At 38.1% G+C, this 24383-nt stretch overlaps 1 protein-coding gene across 2 annotated transcripts; it reads left to right on the top strand.

Moving 5' to 3' along the window:
* The first annotated feature begins 1462 nt into the window (after positions 1-1462).
* Positions 1463-23327, top strand: taok2a (TAO kinase 2a). Of its 2 annotated transcripts, none has more exons than XM_067476912.1 (20): positions 1463-1939; positions 6610-6750; positions 9618-9689; positions 9931-10032; positions 10216-10261; positions 10356-10452; positions 11264-11377; positions 12493-12584; positions 12671-12764; positions 12951-13032; positions 13138-13308; positions 13855-14064; positions 14216-14344; positions 14731-14967; positions 15264-15392; positions 15610-15813; positions 16249-16488; positions 16735-16947; positions 17098-17280; positions 17531-23327. In XM_067476912.1, exons 2-20 carry the CDS (start codon positions 6619-6621, stop codon positions 18395-18397), a joined length of 3414 nt encoding a protein of 1137 aa, XP_067333013.1. In that variant the 5' UTR covers positions 1463-1939; positions 6610-6618; the 3' UTR covers positions 18398-23327. The 2 variants fall into 2 exon arrangements, with proteins under 2 accessions (XP_067333013.1, XP_067333012.1); XM_067476911.1 differs by having other exon boundaries at positions 16735-16956.
* The last annotated feature ends 1056 nt before the right edge of the window (positions 23328-24383 follow it).

The raw sequence follows: 24383 nt of genomic DNA, 5'->3' as shown, positions 1-24383 counted from the left end.
GAACTGGTTTTCTTGTAATTGTGTGATTTCACTATGACAAAATTTTGTCTGGATATTTATATACACAATTTATTCTGGATATTGAAATCAATATAAAGGTATATGTAGCCTAATTCACCCACTGTAACAGCTGTACTAATAGTTAATTCATCAAGTAATATCACACTTATAAGGTAAGTTACAAAACAATCAGAAATCAATTGTTTATGCTGAATTTAAAATACTTTAGCACTATGGTACATTTCAAAATGATTTGTTCATAAAAAGAACTGCGTGAAAAGGTTCTTAGTGTTAGGACAAAAGAACAAAACACATCATTTACTTTAAGGGGCTCAAACTTTTGATTACATTGAGCACACAACAAGTATGTGGTTGCTGCATTTTCATATGAATCTACAGGAAAAACTGCTGCTTAATGTGGAAGCCAGCAAAGATTCTCATGTAGCTGCAGATGAGATTTCTTTCTTTAAATTTTTCCTGGTGCTCAAAATAAATTTTCTATCAAACCTGTTTCACCGGATTTCTGGAATTAACTGTCCACAGCAAGGATGTAACAGTGCAATTAGTGTACAAATGGTCAAAACATGAAATGAATAACTCTCAAAAATCTGGGATTAAAATTTGCTTGTTTTGCTTTTCTAAAATGACACTAGAGCATCTTATGTTACTAAAGATGTCATAAACTGTGAGCCCATAAAATTGATATTCATTTTATGCAGCCATTTACAGCAGTTTATGGTGAAATAAATTGGTGAATAAAGTGGAAGAATACTGTTTGTTTTAGGTATTAAAAAAAAAATACAAATTAAGATGTTTATATTGTGTAGTGTTTCCTAAAATTTGAAATAGGGTAAGTTTGCTTTAGTTTTGATTAATTTTACTAATTGTCTTTCAAACATAATTGGTGCAAATAAACCATTGGCAAAATCTGAAAAATTTAATAGCATATTATAATTTAGTTGTTGTTTATATCAATTTTGTCATTACAGAGTAATGCAGTATTTCTTTCTTAGTGTAGTAACTACAGTCAGTTGGCCTAAACTTTACTGGTCTTACATAGTAGTTAAGATGGTAACCAACAGGCCTCTTGAAAGTTTGAACAAAGCTTTTTTTCAATATAAGTTTGCTTCATGGCTTCTGTTTACATCTTTTCCCTTCAAACAAAAGCAATAAAATATGGAATCTGCATACAGCTATACATGCTTTGGGTCCTGGATTTCAGCTTCAGCTCTTTTCATTTTCATTGTTCATAGGCAAAAAGTGTGTGTCAGCGTTGTGAAATATGGCCAGCAGACATGCGGCTTGTAAAAATAATCATTAAATCAAGCCTTCGAGCCTTTGTACTAGATTATTAATATCATATAGGTCGATTTATTTATACGCTTTTATTTGTGAACCGGAAACCTCACAGGAAAAGGAACAAATCATTTTCCGGTCAACTATTGAGTCCCGCCCAACCAGCCTGTGCCATCTTGTATTTAGCAAGAACAAAAACGGTGTGTGGAAGAAGTCTGGTCTCAGGATGGGGTGTAGATTTTACGACAATTTTTAATAGTATATTTTAAAAGGGTTTGGTGTAACGGGACAATATGCTCGGGAGTGGGGCATCGTGGAGAAACGCAAGCCACACCCCGCAGAACAGCTAACGTTAACGATACAAGCTTCCAAACTAAGCCATTCAGTTAGCTCAGGCTATTGACGCTAACCCAGTAACAGTAGACAACTGGCGAGCTTTAAGTTTATTTCTGAACCATTGTAATTTGGAGGCCGTTAATTAATTACAGTGTCACTCTGAAATCAGGAGGAGCATCAGTAGAAATGTGCCAAACGTTGTGCTAATTATCTGCGGAGAGGATATCTGGGCTATGAGGATAGAGGCTTGTTAGCTGGGCTGCTAACAGTTGTTTTTCGGTTCAGAACGGAACCACAATAAGCCGCGGTAAGTGATGCGACGTCCGACTAGCAGCAGTGCTAAGTAACCTAGTTAGCTTTTCCAGAGGTTCTCAAACTTGGGTTCGTGGACGCCTGGTCGTCTGAGATTTGTTTTTTTGTGGCCTTTGGTAGAAAAAAAAACAATGGTATTATGGATATAATGGATGGCTTAATTAAACTTATTCATTTAGAAATGTAATATTTTTCTCAGCATATCGAACATGAGCAGTTTCTAAAAGCAAAAAGGCAACAGCATTACACTACATGTCTACACGTCGAACTGTATCCTGTGCTTTGAAGCAGCTGGGAATCTGTTGATCGTTTCTGCGACAGCTCTTAACATTACGTCTGCAACTAACGTTAAATTGTTTTTTTTCCTTCATGCTCTATTATCATAATAGATGTCGGCTCGTCCAGTAGTCTAAAGGGCAATAAAGACACATATCTAAATGCAAGGAGTTTAGATCCACAGTCAGATTTCCGGCTGGAGAACCTTTGTTACACGCCACAACTTAACGTTACCCATTTTGGCCTTGTTTCCTGCCTCTCTACAGGCTGCCAAATAAAGATAATAAGAATCCCCCAAGACCCCCAAGTTACCTATAATGTTGTGTTGAATAACTATTTGTTAACATGGTTATTGTTACCATGTAGGGCTAGCTTTGCCCACATCATTTATTAACATGTGGTAACGTTAATAAAGCTGCTTAACAATTAAACACTTAGCTTTAACCAAAACAAATAACATTTCTGCCTTCAAATCTGATCAGTTGAGCTATTGATGGGCCAACAAGCCAGACAAAATGTTTGATAGCTGCATAAAACTAATGTCTGTTTATAAAGTAGTTATCAAGGCAGAGTGCAGGCCATTATGCTGTTGTAATGTCTAAACAAGATATCTGCTATGGGACATTTAAAATTGAATCACAGTCATTTATCTTTAACTTTACATTATTGCATTTACAGTGTACGCTATTCATGCCTTTAATTTTGCACTGCATGTACATTTCACTGTCTAAACTTTAATGATTTGACCACACCCAGTAAAATCCATGAAAATATTTGATCCTTCATTGCCTTGTGGTTTTGTTTTTAAATTCAAAACCTTTTCATTTTATGGAGGTATTTTGCTAGTGCTAATAAATGCCTTTATACCCACCACTGAGTGATACATACACATTAACAACAACCAGCTTCTTTAGTGCAAAATGGTTTCCAAGACATGGCTGTGGTTAGCCATGTGATCTTGGTCATTCGGCAGCAGTGACACACCAAACTTCAAAACACACATTATGTTAAAAATGAATAGTCTGGGTTTCTGCTTCCCCTTTTCTGTTTTTAGTGTCTTCTGATGCCTTGAGATTTAACATGATTGAACCTGTGTGAGTTTGTTTTTCCACAGAAGAAGTTGAAAAACTTGCTTCCCCAGTGTTGTTTGTTTAAATGTGTTTATACGATCCTTTTCCTTGGAAAGCAACATTAGATTCCACAAGGTGGTTTCTCAATTAGAAAATTGCATGTAATTTGTTGGTTTATGCTTTTGAGCAAGCTAGAAAACAGAAAATGTGAGACAACCATTTTTTAATGTCAGCATACAGACAGGTGACAAAGAGAACAGCGTAAGTGCACCCAATCTCTCAAAGGTTCCACTGTGTTGAGTTGTAATGACTGCGAAGGCCATACTATATGATTTACATAATTATTATACTAATCAAGCCATTTGATGAACCCCTTGTGCCTTATTACAGGGGTATAGTCATCCTTCTTTTCCTGATAGGATAAAGGTGATCACTCAGAATAACTTTGTATTGCAATTCAATTTTATTTTATTTAGTCTAGTGATCTCCTACTGTGCATTACATATATGAAACACAACTCTGGGTAGTGTCCAGAGTGCATTTCTTCAGACAATGTGACTGAAGCTCCTGCTATTCATCCCTCAACAATGAATCTTCTCTCAATTAAGTCATTTAGATCTTTTTCTTTTGTATACGTGCTTCCACAGAGCATGATTGGTTGCATATTTCTCAGTTGTACCACTTAAGTCAAAGTATCTGCATCCTTTATGTTTCTCCACTCATTATTTAGGCTTGTCCTTTGTCACCTGTTTGTATGTCCTTGTCCATGAATATTGTATAACATGTTCTTGGTCCTGAAAACCACAATATAGGGTTATGTTTATGGATACTTTAAACAGTTGACCCAGTAGAAATAGGATAATGTTGCTTGGCCAGACTCATGAACATGAATTACATAGCGTTCACTGTAGACAGTTCTTTCTGATTGGAAAAAACTTGCTTTCTATAGATTATTAATTTTCTTTTTTTCGCTTTAAGCAGTGTATGTGCTGTCTTTTATTACCATGGACAGAGCCTCATCACGCCACTGAGTAACACGTAATATATAATTGGAAAGTGGTTCACTGTGTTCTGAAGGAGTGTTGGGTTGGGGGGTGGGAGAGTGGGAATCTTCCTCCTCATCTAGCACAGATTTACTAGAGCGTTTACACAACAATACTTAAAAAAAGAACAAAGCTTGGAATTGTACATTAAACAGGGACCCCAAATGCTGCGTGTCCACATATTCACCGAGTCACAGAGGCCTGGTTGTGTTGTTCGGTTTTTTCAGGGCTCCAGCTGACACTCAAGGATGAGCAGCTACATTAACCCCATTATGACATAAAGTTGCATTTGTCAATCAGCACTACTCAGTGTTCAGGCTGAGATTACATTCAGTGGGATGATGTAGTCAGAGGATTTCATTTGAAGCTCAGCTGGGCTGTTCTTTGGATTTCCATGGCTTTATTTATATCAGTATTTGATTTGATTGTGGAACTGTAGTGCTGTCAGCTCAGCTTGCTGCTGCTTTTTGATCTCCACGTGCATAAGACAATCGTGTAATACATGTTTTTAAAATGTGTTTGTTTTGCTCTATTAATTCCTCTTTTTTTTAAAGAGCACGCAAATAAGTGATTGGCTTGGATTTGATAGCAATTGTTCAATGCAAAAATTTAAAGACACCAACTGGGGCTCTTGACAGTTATATTGTTTGTATTCACGATTTTATTTTTAGCTTTATTTAAAACCTTGTAGTTTACATTAATAAGCTATTATATTAGTTTTAAAACGATGCTGCAATTTGGATTGTCACTCAGCAAAATAGCAGATTGTGCACCATTACATTCTATACTACATTCCTGTGATGACCTTTATGGCTGAGATGCTAAAAGGTGAACTAAATGATTATGTCATGGTTCTCCGTCAACCTGAATTCGATTGATGTGACCTTGTTCTTGGGCTGTACTGAGATGGACTAAAGTAAAATTAAATGGGATAAAGTCTGGTAACCTTTGCATCACTTTAATTGTTTAAAATACCTTTAAAAAGAGAATATAGATGTATATCTTAAAATGTGTGGAACAATTGAGAACACTAATTGGCAACAATTGTATTGATCACTAAAATCAATTCAATTTTTCAAGTGAATGTGACAAAAATTTCCACTGTTGAATGCAAAGTTTTTCCAGCTGTATTTCAGTCTGTTTGTACCAGTATATTCAGGCTGTGGCTCTGGTTTTATTTTAGAAGGTGTTGGGCTTTCACATCATTTGTGCTTTTGACATCTCAAGTTTCAGCCCAAACTGAATGGTTAATAATTGAAATTCATTCATGTTCATGAAGTGTACTTTGTCAAAACTAGCTGCCAATTGTGTCTCCCCCACATTCCTTTTGAATGTTCATGTCACTCTTTTTTTAATCTGTGTTGTTTCTCTTTTTCTTTGTAACTTGCTGTGTTCAGTTTTTGGAACCCTCTCACTGTTTTAACATTCAGACTTTCCCTGTAACTGTTGGTTGTCTTCATGTCACAACTTGTCAGATGATTGCTGTTCTACTTAGATCAACTGTAGGAGATAAGAAATGTTTATCACAACAGAGTTGCAGAGTTCATGATATCTCTTTTACGCCAAAAGCAGCCAGTCATGACATTCCTGAAATACAGCAGCGTTTTTGAGACATGAACTATAGATTTAGAATATCATAGAAGTTTTTGAAAAAGCCTCTGGTTTGGTGCATGGGAGGCGATTTTGCAAATGGGTCACAAGAGTACAGGAATGCATTTTTCAGTGTGTTTAACACATTAATTAGATGGTTCTGTCTGCCCAGCTGAAGTGGAAAACAGACGCTTCACATCCTTCAAATACAATATGGGCAGAGTCCATGTTTCCAAAAATAAACCAAAGTATAGTCCCTCCACCAAAATTGAAAAACACAAATTGGATCCGCCTGTGTAACTGCCTGGCAATTTAATACATCAGTCAGAGTTTCTGATGCTTTTAAATCTGAATTGTCTAAAAACACAGGTATGATGTAGTCTCTTCATAGTATTCCTTTTATGTGTCTTGTAGTTCAAAAGTCGAAAAAAATTAAATACATTCTGGCATGAAACGGACAAATCACATTTCAAATTCAGATTTTTTGTTTTGTTAGTTTTTGTTTCACATACAGAATACACTTGGAAATTTATTTAATTTTGAGTAGTTGATTAGTAAAACCACACCCAAATGTATTCTAAGCATTAAAATAACAATGTCTTTGCGTTTTTGGCCCTTTAACCCTAGTATTTCTATTTCTCACTGCAGCCAGCAAGGACTAAGCTTTTCTCCCTTCTGTCTTACAGGCCCTGGCCATGCCCTCAAGTGCACGGGCGGGCAATCTGAAGGACCCGGAGGTGGCAGATCTCTTCTGCAAAGATGATCCAGAAAAGCTGTTCGCTGACCTCCGTGAGATCGGCCATGGAAGCTTTGGAGCTGTGTACTTCGTGAGTGTGTGGTTTCTTTCAGCACAGCCTTCTCAATTTGGTGTTATCTGTGAACCCAATATAGCCTGGTTTTCAGTCTGAAGCCAGCTGTCGCAGAAAATATTAACAATGGCCTTAACGATCCACAAAAAGTGAGCCTCTCCTCCCATTGTCTTTATTTTCAGTTGCAAGGAACAATAATTTCAAAGTGTTTCAGGATCAGAAACATTTAGAATTTATGTTTAACTACCTGTGATGTCATTTTTCTATATTTATTTGTAAATTTGGCTAGGTAAAAACATGAGGTTGACATTTTTCTGATTGTCTTTAACTTGTTTGTTGGTAGTTTTGTGCACAAGTTTAAAGCAACAGTAAACTGTTTGCTGTTGTTACTCCTGCTTGGTGCTGAGATTATGTTCAAGTAAATGTAATTGTTTTGATCTTTATGTAATTTTTCAAGCTTTTCCCTTGCAGAAACATGCTGAGGCCTGAGCAGTAACCACTCGTAGACTGTGTGGGTTTCAAAAATTCAGTATTACCTACGTTTTGTCTTTAATAAAAGACACTGTGAATGTGAAACTTCCCCCACCTAATTAGAAAAACAGTGGGAACCCAATATGTGTATGTACTAAACTGTGCATCTCATTTTACCTGTAAAATATTCTTCAGGCTGTGTGGTAGACTAACACCTCCACAGTGTTCTCACTGGCACACGGAATGTCTGAGTTTCAGAGGATCCTTGAAAGGCCATTAGAGATGCGCTACAGAAATAGATGATGTGCATCAATTTGCATCAATTTAACGAGTGCTCCTGCACTTTACTGTATTTCTACAGACTGTATGTAAACTCGGTGTGTGTGTGAAAGGGAACATGTCCTTTAAACATTGGGGAATGTTTAAAAGAACCTTATGTAATATCCAAACATGCTTTTTGTTTTTTTTTAAGGTTATACAACTGTACTAGCTTTGACTATCAACAGTTTTTTTATTTTTTTTACATTGATCATGTATCATTTAGTTAACACTCTGGTTGGAACTTCTTGCTGTCTGTGTCATAACAGTACAACATGACTTGTCTAATGTCTGATAGCTACTACATCCTCAATTGAGATTTAGGATTAAGCAATTGGAATAGAGTTAAGATATGATTTTAATCCACAAATAAATTATACAGTTCAGTAGACAAGTGGATCATCACGTACATCTTTTCTTGGCGCGCTAAACATATTGGCTTCATCTTAGAGCACCACCAAGTGGTCGTATTTTGAAGTTCTACTTTGTTCTGGATGAAAAACCTAGGCTGGCAAGACAGGAGGAAAATATGTGATGTGTGATAACATTGTTCAATGTTGCAATAATGATGTACCTTGCAACAAACTGATTTTTTTAGTGTTCGTATGAGCTCTAACATTCTCATGCCTTGCTGCTTTTATACATACGGTGCTATCACAGAACCCAAATAATTCCAAATAGCAGAAACAAAATAAAAACAGGGCTGAAATTAATCCCTAGGTTAAGTTTAAAAAAAAAAAAAAAGGATGAAGAATCACTCATTGGTTATCTATCCTCTCTACTGCTTGCTTCTACTGATACTGTACAATTCAGTACCGTGCATGCTCAGCTGGTACAGGGAGGGGGCTGAAGTTTTGGTTTTGCTGTTTTAGTTTGAGATGCTATGTGGCAAATTCAAATGTGCATACACACAGCCTTTGTTTAGTGTCCTCATAGAGAAAAGAGAAAAAAGAAGTCTAGAAATGATTATAAGAGGTGGTTAATTTGCAGCAGCTGTAAACCCACATACACATGCTTTTAAGCTGGATATGTACTCATTGCAAGGCTATAATGGGAGTACAGCTGTGGGGGCAATATCATGCTACATCGCTACAATCTCTGTGTATCATGCCACACAGAGATTCATACAGCTGGAGTTAAATCCAGCTGACCTATACTGTTATTTTACAATGTGAGAAGTCACTGTGCAATCACTGTGTTCACAATCATTGCAGCCCTAATGCAGAAGTACATCAAGTTAGATTCTTATTGTTCAGTTGTCCCAGTGAAGCCCTTAAAGGTTGTTCAAACTGAAATGAGAGATTAAAATTAAGTGGTTCCTTTGTGGTGGTTCTTAAATTACCTCTCCTAGATAACCAAGTTTTAGTCCATTTTCTCCAGTAATCTGAGTTCTGAAACTATTGTAAACAGGAAACATGGTTTATGTGATTTGGAAACGGGGTCCGAGAAATATGGCTTCTCCTGGATAATGTTGATGTTTTCTTGTGTTTCTGCATGTACATATTTATTTATTTTTTTATCTTAATGTGGACATGTAAGGTACAAAAACGTAAAAGTGGAAGCACAGATGGGTAAAATGAGAGGTTAATACATGTTGGGATCCATCAGCTTATTCAACATAACATATATATATATATACACAGCTGTACTCCCATCAAAGCCTTGCGCGCACACACACACACACACACACACACACACACACACTAACTAACTAATTTCAAAGTGTGATCACAACAAAAATGTTGCACAAAGTCAACTGTAACAGTCCACATTTGACAAAAAAATGACAATTTGCACTATTTAAGCATAGTGAGGAAGCCTGTCCCCGCACTTCACTATTATCTCCCACACAAACAACAGTGGAAAGATTGAACATACTGCACCACTGTAATGGCTAAAATATGTAGATATTTTCACAATAAGGGTGGAGGTAAGGGTGAACAATCCTGCTGAATGACGTACAGCAGCTGGAATGTCACAGTTTTGATCACCGGACTGGAAGGATAAATCTGGATAGGGAAGGAAAAGCTATTGTTAATCTGTCATTACTACCTCTGCAGTGTCTAAATGTAATCAGGATTTCTACTTTCCAATAGGCCAGAGATGTGCGGAACAGTGAGGTGGTGGCAATCAAGAAAATGTCCTATAGCGGCAAGCAGACAAACGAGGTAACAAATGATCTTTTTAGTTTTTAAGGACCTTTTCTCCCTTTTAAAATCAAAATTGTAGACAAGATGGTTTTGTTTGTAGTTTTTGTGGTATTCACTTTATTTTCAGTTCATACTGAATACATTTCTAACTGGTACACTATTAAGCTTTTCAAGTCTGGTAGTGTAGCAAACACATCTCCTGACTCTAAAATATACTGCAAAAACAGGGGCCCTTACTGTGTTTTGTATTCTTGTGCAGAAATGGCAGGACATCATTAAGGAGGTGAAGTTTCTGCAGAAACTTCGCCACCCAAACACTATTGAGTACCGGGGGTGTTACCTGAAAGAGCACACAGCATGGGTATGTACTGTAATGTGTCATAAGCTTTGGTAAAGGTGTTCCCATACAACTGCTTGGGATTGTGAGAAAGTATTTTTTAAGAAATAAATGAATGATGATATTATTGGGACACGTGCTAGAAATTAATGCAGGTAAATAATGTGGGTCTGCTGGTGATAATGTAAAAAACAATTTCACCCTCAGCTGGTGATGGAGTACTGCCTCGGCTCAGCCTCAGACCTGCTTGAAGGTCGGTTTGTCATCTTATCATTACTAATATAAGTTTATCTATCAGTCTTCTCTAGTTGTTTGTGACACTCCATGCGCATTGTTTTTCTTTGCAGTTCACAAAAAGCCACTCCAGGAAGTTGAAATAGTTGCTATCACCCATGGTGCACTGCAGGGATTAGCCTATCTTCACTCTCACAATATGATTCACAGGTAAAAGTAATGTCCAGTAATATAACTGTTTGCATAAGTATTCACCCTCTTTTTTTTAGTATCTCACCTAAATCGTCACTGGTGCAGCCAATAAGTTTTAGAAGTCAGTGCAGTGAATGTGTTTAAAGGGTTGTAATATAAATATACTTGTATCTGGAAGGCCAAGTTACTGACCAACTACCCTGAACTAGATGCTGTGTTTGGCCCATCATCACAAACACACCATCCCCACTGTGAAACTTGGTGTTGGGAGCATCATGCTGTGGGAGTGATTCTGTGTGGGAGGCCCTAGAAAACTTGTGAAGGTAGAGGGTAAAATAATTCCAGCCAAATATTATGTGGAATTCCTGGAGGAAAACCTGAGTCTGCAAGATAATTTTGACTTAGGATATCTTTTCTTTTTCCAGTAATACAATGGCCCCTAGCATGCAGACAAGGCTACACAGAAATGGTTTCAAGACAACAAAAGTTATGTAGCCAAGTTAGACCTCAGATCATTTGAGCACTTGTGGCTAGAATGCTTTGGATTGCAGTGTCCAGCTGCTCAAAACTAATTTAAACCTGTACACAAAGGAATAATGCTTTAATATGTGCTAAAGGTGCATCTTCCAAATACTGACTTGAAGGGATATTAAAATTATATCCAGAGTTAGATGAAAATATCTGAGTAGTTTGTCACACAACAGTAATTAATGGTGCAGTATATTATTAAATATTTTGTCTACACCACACAAATTGTGGAAAAGTATTATTTTAACCTTGGTATAGATTAGTATAAACAAATTAAAATGTTTCAATTGACACTTTGTAGAGACGTAAAAGCGGGAAACATCCTGTTGACGGAGCCCGGTCAGGTCAAACTGGGGGACTTTGGTTCGGCTTCAATTGTTTCTCCAGCCAACTCCTTTGTGGGAACTCCCTACTGGTGAGTGTGAAGTTAAAACTTAAAATCTTCTTCTTTACTGGCTACATTTATTTATCAGTCTGTTTACATACATTTGCGTCATTGTTCCTCTTCTTAGAGAAAGTCTGAATGTCCTGATTCAGAACTACAAATTTAATGTGAACATTTAAACTAAAAGATTCTGAAGAGAAAAGGAATTTTACTCGGTTTTGAGTTTTTTATTTTTTTTTTTACCACTATAGTGTATTTGTTGACTGATATAGGTTTTGTCAATGACTGATGCCAATCTTGAGAGAGTTGGGAGGCTGTGGGTATTTTTATTTTTTGTCTTTGTCTTTCTTTTTGCGTTACATAAATAGCAATTAAAGAATAACAGATGAGAGAACCAAATAGGCTAACTTAAAGGAACATCTGAGGATTATTGAAAATATCTGAAATATTTCAAGTAATTTAAAATAAACAATTAGGTTTGTGCAAACTAAATGAATTCAGAACCACATTAGAGTTTATTAAAAAATTTCTAGAGCAACAACAAGAATATCTGATAAAAGTACTGCATTTTTTAAATTGAGTACACATAGCTGAAACTAATCCACTCTAATAAATCCTCACTTTATGAAGGTTTCAATATTCAGTTTTGTTTCATATGTGCCTATTCACTTGTATGACCATTTTGGACGCTGTAGTGTGTGAAGCTGTTTATTTGCATTTTACTAGCTGGAGGTCCTGTTATATAGAATAACCACATCTGTATCAGTGAAACTATATGCTAAGTACAGAAACACAGTTCAACAGCAGTAGCTTCCATGATCATACAGCAGCGGAATCACCTTTAAAAAGGTTTCAAACAAAACTGAACATTATCACCTTAAGGAAGTGAGGATTTTTTTGTAGGATTCTTGAATTATACTTTCTTTTAGCTGTAGGTGGTCCTAAGAAAATGATGAGTGAAAATGAATTCATTTCTGCAACATAGAGTACATACAATAACATAGACCAAATAGCTCTCTTAAATTAAACTCCACATAAAATAAATAATAACCAGAGGTCTTGAGATAAGGCCTATATGAAAAGCCAAAGCACTGGGATTTGTTTCATTTTCCTCCAGTAATCTCTGCTTTGTCCCTTTTCTGTAGGATGGCTCCAGAGGTGATCTTGGCCATGGATGAGGGCCAGTATGATGGCAAGGTGGACGTCTGGTCAATGGGCATCACCTGCATAGAGCTGGGTATAAACTGCTGCGTGTCTGTATGAATGAGTCACAATGTGACTGTTTATGATCCTGAATGTCTGGACTGTCCTCTGTCTCCACAGCTGAGAGGAAGCCCCCGCTGTTCAATATGAATGCTATGAGTGCCTTATACCACATTGCTCAGAATGAAAGCCCAGTCCTTCAGTCCAATCACTGGTGAGCTCTGCCTGATGCTTTAAATTTTGCACTACCTTTAGAAAAACTTGACTTATAAAACTTAATCTGAATACATTTCCCCCTTAACAGAAGTGGAGTACTTACATTTTTTAGAAATTGTGTTTTTTTTTTTTTTCCTCAAACTTCTCTATTTATTCAGAAACATAATCTCATATCTTTCCCCAGGTCTGACTCCTTCCGCAATTTTGTTGACTCTTGCCTACAGAAGATCCCCCAGGACCGGCCTACCTCTGACGTGCTGCTGAATGTGAGAACAAGCATATCTAGAACCCAGTACCATCTCTTTAATATACCTATGCATAAACTTTCAGTGTATTTGTGTTTATTTCTCACTTCCGTCCATTTCTTTTAGCATCGGTTCTTGTGCTGTGACCGTCCACTGACTGTGATCATGGACCTGATTGCACGAACCAAGGATGCTGTGCGTGAGCTGGACAACCTGCAGTACCGCAAGATGAAGAAGATTCTCTTCCAGGAGACCACACAGAATGGCCCAGTGTCCGAGGGAGGAGAGGAGGAGGAGGTGGGATAAGGCCAAAGATGAAGTCTGTATAAGTTAAAATGGAGAATAACCAAGTGGAGGGTGGGGAATGAATGGCTGTGAAAGGAGGGTAGAAAGGAAAGGATGTAGGAAGAGAGATGTATGTGCTGTGAGAGCAGGAAAAGTGAATAAGATTTGAAAGTGAAGATTCATGGATAGGTAAAGAAACTTAAACAAAAACTTAAGTGAACAAATTAAAATAGTTGTGGGTATTGAAATGAAAGTAACTGCTTAAAATACATTGCTGAGTTTATTTAATGTAGACATTCAGTTTTTACATATTTTAATAATTATTTACACAATTGGAAAAATTAGTCACATGCAGGTATTTAGTTTAAATTTTTATTGAACTTTGTTGTCCATGTGTAATGATTGCCAGCATGTACAACCAAATCTTATTTTAGTATGCGGTATACAAATGTATGAAAATGCAGCATACACAAATGACTAAACATGAAAACAAAATGTAAAAGTGGAAGGTGTTAAAAATTTGTTTCGTATTGGCTTAAATCTGTGTCTGTGTGTCAGGAGGTGGAGCAGTACCTGTTGCGGACAGGCACAGTCAACAGCATGGAGAGCTCCCAGTCAGTTCCCAGCATGTCTATATCAGCCAGTTCCCAAAGCAGCTCTGTCAACAGTCTGGCTGATGCCTCTGATGACAGCAGCAGCGAGATGGCCATGATGCAGGAGGGCGAGCACACTGTCACCTCCAACAGCTCCATCATCCACCGGCCCACGGTAAACACCAACCTCAGTCCAGACTCTGACTCCTATGCTTGGCTCAAAAAAGTTTTTTTTTTCTAATTGTTTTGGAGATTTAATAATGAAATTGTTTAAATTAGTCTAACAGTGTAATGTTGTACCTTTCTCAACCACTCACCCACCTCAGGGTCAGGACAATATCTATGATGACCCTTACCAGCCAGAAATGGATCAACCTCAAGCTCCTTCAGCTGGACGCCGTCGAGCCTACTATCGCAACCGTGACCACTTCGCCACCATCCGAACCGCCTCTTTGGTAAGATCCAATGGAGAGAAACACTGCTCGTGATGATTTTCAAATGTGAATATGATGGTTCATCAAGGTAGGCATCAGCGTTGAAAAGCTAGTATCAGATCAGAATATTAAAAAAAAAGATACTAAAATTAGTTCACATTATAGTCATCATATAATTGATCAAGCTTAATGGTGATCTGCATCCCAATGATTCCTATTAAACATTGGAAAAGGCAACAACCCTTATCACAAATTAGTCAGGTGGTTTGGAACCTCTTCCTTAATATTCAGAAATAATTAAAACTTTATCAGGTGTAAGAGAACTACATTAGCTATCAAACAGTTTTTCAGGCAAATAAAATGTACTTGTTTTCAGGATTGATCCATTTCCTCTCCTCTCCCTCCAGGTGACCCGCCAGATACAGGAACACGAGCAGGGTTCAGCACTGCGAGAGCAGATGTCGGGTTACAAACGGATGAGACGGCAGCATCAGAAGCAGCTGATGGGGCTGGAGAACAGGCTAAAGGCGGAGATGGACGAGCACCAGCTGAAGCTGGACAAAGAGCTGGAGAACCAGAGGAACACCTTTTCCACAGAGGCTGACAAGCTGACAAAGAAGCACCAGGCCATTCTGGAGAAAGAGGTGAGAATCACGGGCCCAGAACTCAATATGTGGGGAGACTAAGGGTGTTCATACCAGAACCCTGTTCACTTGTTTTTTGTTTTTTTTTTGATCAAGTTGCTGATTTAATTTTAGTTGATTGATTTGAATAATTGACACTTTTAGCTCAGCATGTTTAAGATCAATGCACTGTTTGGCACTTCCATAATATCAGTATTCTCACTGTAAATAGTTTTGACTATTCAACAAATCACTTAAAAACTAATAGTTAATAGTGTCGTTGATTATTAAAATGCTCTTTATTTGTCCTTCTGCAGACAAAAGCAGCTCTAGCCGAGGAGAAGAAATTCCAGCAGCACATACTTGGCCAGCAGAAGAAAGAACTGACCGGTTTACTGGAATCACAGAAACGCCAATATCGCCAGCGCAAGGAGCAGCTGAAAGAGGTTTGAGCTTAGACAACTTCAGATTCACCGTTTAGACTAATTAGGAAGACTTTTATACATCTTTGTAAAGTTGTAATCTTGGGTGGTTGTCAGTCAGTAAGTAGAGGGTGACCCTTTATCTCAAATGGTAACGTCACAATCTTTATCATTTGTCAAACAGTCCACACTTAATTTTGATGTTTAATGTTAACTTCATTTCATTTTTCTTCCTCACCAGGAATTAAGTGAGAACCAGTCAACCCCAAAGCGTGAGAAGCAGGAGTGGTTGATCCGTCAGAAAGAGTGTCTGCAGCAGATGCAGGCGGAGGAGGAAGCCAGCCTTCTCAGGAGGCAGAGGCAGTACTATGAGCTCCAGTGTCGCCAGTACAAGAGGAAGATGTTGCTGGCTCGCCACAACCTGGAGCAGGACCTGCTCAGAGAGGTAGAAACGTGTTTAATTCTGGCCAGTTCCTTTATTAGAAACTGTATTCACACAAAGTCTTCCTGCTTCCGGCTTTTTCTATTACAAACAATGTGGTTGTGTGAATAGACTATAATTTTATTTATTTATTTATTTATTTAGGTTGATAAAGGTGTATGTGTGTGTGTAACAATGTTGCTGAAAGTCTGAATAAGTTTCCCCAGTGTTATTGTTACCTCGGTTGGGTGACCCCCAAATAGACACATATTTGATGATCTATCTATTCAGTTTTGAAGCCTTGATCAGTTTTTCAATTATGTTTTGCCACATAACAGTACTGTAGCATTTGGTGGAACTAATTTAACCTGTAGGTGTAATGTTATCACACTTACAAACTGATCTTGTCAGTTTCCTTTCTCCCGGTTGTCAACTTATTTGTGTTTCATCGTTTATCAGGACCTGAACAAGAAGCAGACCCAGAAGGACCTGGAGTGTGCGATGCTGCTGAGGCACCACGAGTCCACCCAGGAGCTCGAGTTCAGGCAACTGAGCTCGGTTCAGCGAACCCGGGCTGAACTGATTCGAACACAACACCAGACCGAACTGACCAACCAGATGGAGTACAACAAGCGTCGTGAACAAGAGCTTCGACAGAAACATGCCATGGAGGTGCGGCAGCAGCCCAAAAGCCTCAAGGTAGGAAGAGACTGTGGTCAAAGCAGAATTTGGTTTTAAGTAAAGGTAAAATTTATCTCTGATTGCTGATATTATGGTCATTTAAAGAAAGTTTCCAACACTTCCTGGAAAGTCGTTATGTAATTTCCAGTCCTGGAACTATGTAATGAAAAGGGGTTTAATCGTCAAGAGGAAAAAAAAGACAAATTTGCTTTAGACTACAATATGGTAAATGACTTATCTGATTATTTTTACCACCTTGTTTAGTCCAAAGAGCTGCAGATTAAGCGTCAGTTTCAGGAGACCTGTAAGATCCAGACCCGTCAGTACAAAGCCCTGAGAAACCACCTGCTGGAGAGCACTCCCAAGTCCGACCACAAAGCAGTTCTCAAACGCCTCAAAGAGGAGCAAACGCGAAAGCTGGCAATCCTGGCCGAGCAGTACGACCACTCGATCAACGACATGCTGTCCACACAGGCTGTGAGTAAGGCAAGGAAAACCACCGCGCATCTTCTACACCTACACTATAAAACGAAACATGCATAATTTTACACTTGTCATCCTGTTGTTTTTAAAAACGTCAGATCAATATCAGCAGATACAGAGGCTCACCCCCATTTGTTCCCACAGCTGCGGCTGGATGAGACCCAGGAGGCTGAGTACCAGGTGCTGCGGATGCAGCTGCAGCAGGAGTTGGAGCTGCTGAATGCCTACCAGAGCAAGATCAAGATGCACACAGACACCCAGCATGAGCGAGAGGTGAAGGACCTGGAGCAGAGGGTGTCGATCCGCAGAGCACTGCTGGAGCAAAGGGTACTGACACCCGCAAGCAACATACTAAATCAAGACAACACTGTACCATAAGTATACTTCATTTCATAAAGAACCACTGCTGTTGTATTTTATGTTGTTTTGTTTGTTTGCAAGTCGAGATCAGACAACATCCACCAAGAAGCTGTTTCCCCTACAGAAACCTAGGCCATGACTGCTATGGAAAAAATGCTGTTTGATTACATGTGTTGAATCCAACGGCAATGTTGTAAATCTGTGTTCTCTGTGTCAGATCGAGGAGGAGATGCTTTCACTACAGAATGAACGTTCGGAGCGAATCCGGACTTTGCTTGAGCGTCAGGCTCACGAGATTGAGGCCTTTGACTCTGAGAGCATGCGGCTTGGCTTCAGCAACATGGCACTGACTGGCATCCCGGCTGAGGCCTTCAACCAAGGCTACCCTACCCCGAGTCCTTCGTCGGGCTCCAGTGGATGGCCATCTCGCCCGGTCCCCCGCTCAGGCAGCCACTGGAGCCACAGTGTGCAGAACTCGGTGGCAACCCCGTCCTGGCGCAGTCAGAACCACAGCGGAGGAGCCTTCAGCCGTGCTGAGTCCATCACCTCATCCCACGGCCTCGGCAGGGACAGCGACCTGAACAAGAGTAGCAGGGGCCACTCTTCTTCCTCCCACCATCAGCAGCACTACCTCCCTCAGCACTACCAACACCACCAGAGCACGCCACAGCTGTACCGCGACAACCATGACCGTGACACTCGGGAGCGCGATCGTGCGAGGGAGTGGGTGGGAGGAAGGAGCCACTACTCCCATCACTCCCAGGGCCACCACCACCTCTCCTCCCACGCCTCCTCCCAGTCCCTTGCTCTCTTGCCTCCCCCACCTCCACCTCCACCCATCTCCCTCTCCTCTTCATCTCCACCCTCTTCTGCCTCCTCGTCTTCATCGTCACAAGGAGGCTATGGAGTTGGAGGTTTGAGTGTCAGAGGCCCCAGTCTTATGGCCCTCAGGAACAGCCCCCAACCGCTGAGGAGGACAGCCTCCGGGGGGCCGGGGGGCAGTGGGGCAGGTGATGGAGGTCTCACTCGGAGCACATCAGTCACTTCTCACATTTCTAATGGCTCTCATCTCTCCTACTCATGAAAACCGCCCAAGTTGTCCTGTCCCCTCTGATCTGTGAGCTGCGCTCTGCGTATTTAGAGAAAACCAACCAACAGTGCTACAAAGTGTTCCAGCCAAACACAGGACAGAGGCAGAACTGTGTTCATATAGTTTAGTGGTTAGATACAATTTTTAACAGCTTCTAATAGCAGAGTAGGTCATCATAAAACAAAAACCCGGATTTTACAAGTGTACATTTTAAAACCTCCTTTGTTAATGTGTGCATTGTTCACATTGTGTACACAAGGAAAGAAAGAGAGGATGCCTTTTAATAAGTCACTACAGAGCTGGCCAGTTCCTAATAAGAAAGAATTCATTATACAAGAACACAAAAGTATTTAAACCCTGTCACTTTTGCACAGCAACAGTGATGAAACCAAGCAATCAAAAAAAAGTGGCTAAAATAAGAGACAAATAAAAACACATTTACACACGAATACATGAGCCACGTCACGATCATCCAAGCAAGAACAAAAAGCTCCATTTGTTCACTTTGTAAAACGTATCCATTGCACAGTACGGAATTTGTAGTGACAAGGTTTAACTGCAGGAGACGGGAGTCGCCTGTGGGACCAGGGTTCAGACCTTCAGGTGTTTAGCGATGTTATGTTTTCAGTTTTTATTGAACCGACCAATGAGCGACAGTTGTGGAGCTTCCACTTGGCTAGCGGTGCTTTAAAAACCACTGTAACTATGTAAATAACAGTAAATTGTAAAATCTGTTTTTGATTTGTAAGTGTTTCATACGTTGAGTGGGGTGGGGGTGGGGGGTGGGTTGGCAGGACAGGAAATAACTAAAGGAAAATTTCTTGTAAAACACATTTCTTCTATTTTGTAGTGATAAGGTTCTGTACATTAGAAGAAAGACACTGCCATCCGTTTGACCCTAGATAACTCTACCACTGCCCTTGAATCTATTTTAAGAAGCATTCTGACATTTTAAGTTAAAAAAAACTTGATTACTTTTTAAGCGAAAGCCAAAAGAGTAGATGATGGATAATTTAATTATTAGATTAGCCAGTTTGATCTGTGATTGCTCACTACAGAATTAGCCCCTTTTTCAAAATCATAGCACAAATACTGGAATCGGGAAAACTGCCTGCATTTCAACAACTATAAAACTCTAATATTAACATATTTCTATTGCAAATATAGAGAACGAGACAATAGCCTCCCTAGATTAAGTATGTCTGCTGTTGGCTAACAAAATACATTGAATTTGAAACACTGACATAAACTACATACCAAACTACATTACTGCCATTAAAAACAGAGATGTCGTCTAGTCCCTTTTCTGCACTGAACACACACACACCATCTTCTCAGTTGACATGCATTAACGGCAAAGAAGAATGTCAGAATGATCCTTAAAGGGATGCTGCCAGAAAGTATTTTAGAGTGAGCTGAGCACTAAATCCATGTGCAATCCTGGTGAAAGTGTGTGTGCAGCACTGACAGCTTCACTACACCTGTCTTTTCACAGTTTGTCTGCATCTGTAGATAATATGTACATGTGCATTACAAATTAGTACAATTTAGTGCATGGCACCTATGTACAGATGGCATTTGTATGAATAAAATGCAGACTACCTATTTATATAAATGCATATAATTGTGAGATACCTGTGTAAATGTAGCAGGTATACTGAAGATTGTTCACTGTTCAAACACTTTTGACTTGCATTGTACTTATCAGTGTACATAGAAGCACTAACTCTGAGACTGTGTTAGAGTAATAATAATTATTTTGTCAAGTGAGTTAAACTGATTTGTACTAGATGCAGACAAATAGATGCTATCATTATTATTACTACTACTGCAGTTTGAATATTTATGTTGTTTGCTGATTTTTACGTTTTTAAAGTTATAGCCAATTTTGACCACTAGGTGGGGAATAAGCGCAATGTTACTGTGACAGAGCTATAAAAATCTTTTAAGGAGGACAAAAGGACTACCTTTCCCAGCATTCCTGTCAAGGTCTCAGGGTAGGAGTCTACAGTTTTGGGGAGGGCTACTTTTTACTTTTATTTTGTTTTTGTTTTTTTGGAGCCAGTATTAAAATGCGGCACAGCCACAGTCGGAGTGAGCAAGACTTATTTCTAGATTTTTTCACTACTTTTGGTGCCATGTCTTTGAGTTTTTGTTCTGTATTTCGCACTCTTTCCTGTGCGAAGGACTTTCTCAGAGACACTGTAACATGCAGGATATGGAACCCAAAAGCTGTACAATAATAACTGAAAAAGATATTAATAAATGTACAAAAATTGTGTTATAAAATTTATAAACAAAGTAGAAATTTGTGAAATAATTAAGGAAATTATTACAACTAAACTTTATAAAAAATTTGAAATCAACCATTTTCCCCATAAATACTACATTTTGTCAGTCTCATTAAACTGAGACATTTTCACCAGTAAGACTTAATGACATTTCATGCTGGGGTCCAAATAAAGATTATTTTTATCCTCATTTAATCTGCTTTTCAAAATCAATTAGTTGATTTGACCATGAAATATCAAAAAAGATGGAAAGTGCCACTAATTCCTCGCGCGTCATATTTTGTCCAACCAACAACCCGAAGCCCAAATATATTCAGTTAGAAAATCTAAGGATCTACACGTTTAAAAGATGGAAACATTGTTGACATTTTTATATAAAAAATGACCAAAATTATTTGTTAAATATAAAAGTTGTGGATTCATTATATCAATTAATTACCACAATTAATTTACCAATTAATGGATGTCGACTTTAATATGTTTTGAATTTAATATACTTCTAAATAAAATGTCCATTAGAAAATAATCAGTCATTTTGGTCAATGTCGTGTAAAATGTTAAGTTGGCAACGATTGATTGGTAATTAAAAAATTTTTAGTTGGACATCTGATCAACACCACTGTCATAAAAAATGCCATTTATCAGAGATTTAAAAAAAACTTTTTTTTTTAATTTTATGATTTATAGAAAAAAAAATATAATAGGTTTAATAATTTTAAATTTAATAAATTTTAAAAAGTATTTTATGTTTTTATATAATTGACACAATTTCTACATATGATCGTTTATAAAGGGGTTTTTTTGGGGGGGGGTCTCCATAGCGGAATTTAACTCTGCTCTAAGTAAACACCTCATCATTGGATTTTGCACAGTCCGAATAGGTAGAAAAATGATGCAGTCTCTTTCTGCAGCGGTCTCACAAGTCACGGCAGGTGGAGAATGATTCAGGATTTCCCCTGATTTTTGTTCTTTTTTTTTTTCCCCTCTGTGAGGCTCCATCACTGCTGCAGAGAGCCAACCTCAGTGTGATCTGATCCCGTCTTTAGTTGTCATGTCTACCTCATTTGCACTGATAGTAAAAGAATGTTTGGGTGGTTTTTGAAAACAAAGTCTTGACTTTTGCTAATGGTTATGTTTGTTTCCTTCTCATTTTTGTGCAAATGTTGACACTGAGCAATGAGTGAGAGCAGTAGAGGACAGAGACATCCTCACTAATGCCATCTCCAGTGAGAAAGAGTGGAAGCTTTAAAACTTATCTTAAATTTTCTGTCTGCTGATACATCACTACAGGACATGCTGGACTTTAATCTTATGTGGAGTCACTAAGAGACAGTGAGTGTGTGAAAACAAGTACAAACACATACTGATCTTATATGATGGAAATGTTTAGTAAGAATCTGCTGGCTGGGGGTGGATGGACTGTGCTTCTCTGTTTCCTCTAACCCTTAAGATGTTTGAACTGTGAGATTTCATTTTTGCCAAATTTTATTTCCTTTCAGAGAAGCTTTTTTTTTTTTTTTTTTTTTGTAGTTATTTTCAGTGCATTCCTGAAATATGTTTGCCAATTAAAGCTGCACTGGGAAAGAGAAAATAAAATACCTCTAACAATAGGGATAGTAGATGTTTTAGGTCTTTCCAGTTTAAATGTTTTTGTGGATCGGAGTCCTTAATGTTGTTAAATGTTTGAAATCTGGTTCCACTTGTACATGTTCAGCATAGTGTTTTTATCTCAACAAAATGTGAGGCATGTTGGGAAATTTTTATATGTGCTGGTTTCTCCAGACCCAGATGAGAAGATAGCTGTAACTGATAGCTTCAGTGAATCGGTCCATTATTAAGTCTCTGCTTAATCGGGTAATGGTCCAAACATTTTTTAGCAAATCTGCCAAAATTGTAATTGTTTCGCAACTATTTGAGTATGAGGACTTGCTCTTTTTTAGCTTTATGTAATTTGTAGACAGTGTATTTGAATGTTGAACTGTTGGTCAGACAAAGCAACATTTGAAGACACTTTGGTCACTGACCTTATGATGGACGTAGTTTTGACTTGATATAGACAATTGATGCTTCAGATAGATTGACAATGAAAATAAGTGCTAGTAGCAGTCCCACATCAATGTGAGTTATTTTCTCAGTTTTAATGTGCAGTTTGATGTACACAATCACAGAAAACCATAAAAAAATCTCATTACAGCTTTTTAAGTCCAAAGTGACACATTCAACCCATTGTGTCAGCATGTTGATAACTAATTTGATGAGTAATTGTTCAAAATCAAAAGATCTGGTTTAAAAGAAAAGGAGAAAAGCAGCAAATTATTACAATAGTCATTAATCGACTAAAAAGTTTAACCTTTTTATTGTTTTATCATTCATGGAAGAAAAAATGTTTCTGGCACAGTGGTGCATTCGCTGACTGTTTTCACTGATTTTATCAAGAATCCCACAAAGAAGATGCTTGTTTTTATCTCATTTAAGAGCAGATACCCCAAAAAATAAATTTCCCAAAATGTCTAACTATTCCATTTGGGTCCACAGGTTTCCTGGTGCAGTTTTAAATGTTTCTGTGGGACAAACATTCAGTGTTGCTGCCTTGGCCTCTAGAGGCAGGAAACGCACTCCCCTCCCCCCTACAACAACAGACCAACATAACTTACCCCCCTGACTGTGTGTGTGGCCAGCAGGTTAACAAACTGACGGGAGCAGCTGTGAGGGTGATTACAGATGTAATGACAGGTGTTTGTGTGAAGGGAATGATGGATGTTTGAGAAGTGGATGGATTTAAATCAGCAGGAGGCTGAGTTTAAAATGTTTAGGTTCAATGCAAAATATTTGGAGGAGTGTTGTGGGGGGGAATTGAGTTGTACAGAAATGTAACAAAGTAATTTTGGAGAAATAAATGAACAAAAACAGAATGGGTTTGTTTGTTTTTTACATTTAGGTTTTTTAAGGTATTTAATTTTTCTGATACTGTTTACTTCAACATATAAAGCACTACTTCTAATATTTTTACTAGTTACTTATTTTCAGCAGATTCAGATTAATAATACAATTAAAATAAAAAGCTCTATTTACAGAAGTAAGGAATTTTTTTTTTATTATTTTAAATAGTGAAAAGAAAATATTGGAATTGAGATTTTTATACATATACATATATATATATATATATATATATATATATATAGTCATTTAGAATTTGTTGTCACCTACAAATGACATTAAATGTTGTGCAAAAAAAAGGCACTTGGTGGAACATTTCACAACTATGAGCAATGATTCATGATTGGATATAAAAACTTGCCAGGGAAGGCTTTCATAATGGAGGATGGGGCAAAGATCATCACTGTGTGAGGAAAATGTTGTTCAAAGCCTTGAGATAATGAAAATGTGCAAAGGTATAAGGGATTTTATCATCCACAGTTCATAATATCATTAAATGATTTGGAGAATCCAGGGAAATGTGTAGACATGAGGCGCTAAATCCCAAAAACTGATCATAATCCTCAGGCAGCACTGCATCAAAAACGCAACCAAATTTCTCAGCTGTGTTTCATATATAATTCTCTTTTTTTAATTACATATTGGCACAATTTTTGTTGAGAGTTGAATTTCCATCTGCAAAACAATTTATGACCAACTGGAACGAATGCAAATAAGGGATTGCTCCTTTTATACATGTATGACCTTGACTA

The sequence above is a fragment of the Channa argus genome, chromosome 15, assembly GCF_033026475.1.
Source record: "Channa argus isolate prfri chromosome 15, Channa argus male v1.0, whole genome shotgun sequence".
In the NCBI taxonomy this organism is placed as follows: Eukaryota; Metazoa; Chordata; class Actinopteri; order Anabantiformes; family Channidae; genus Channa; species Channa argus.
This window is presented reverse-complemented; position numbering and strand designations above follow the sequence as displayed.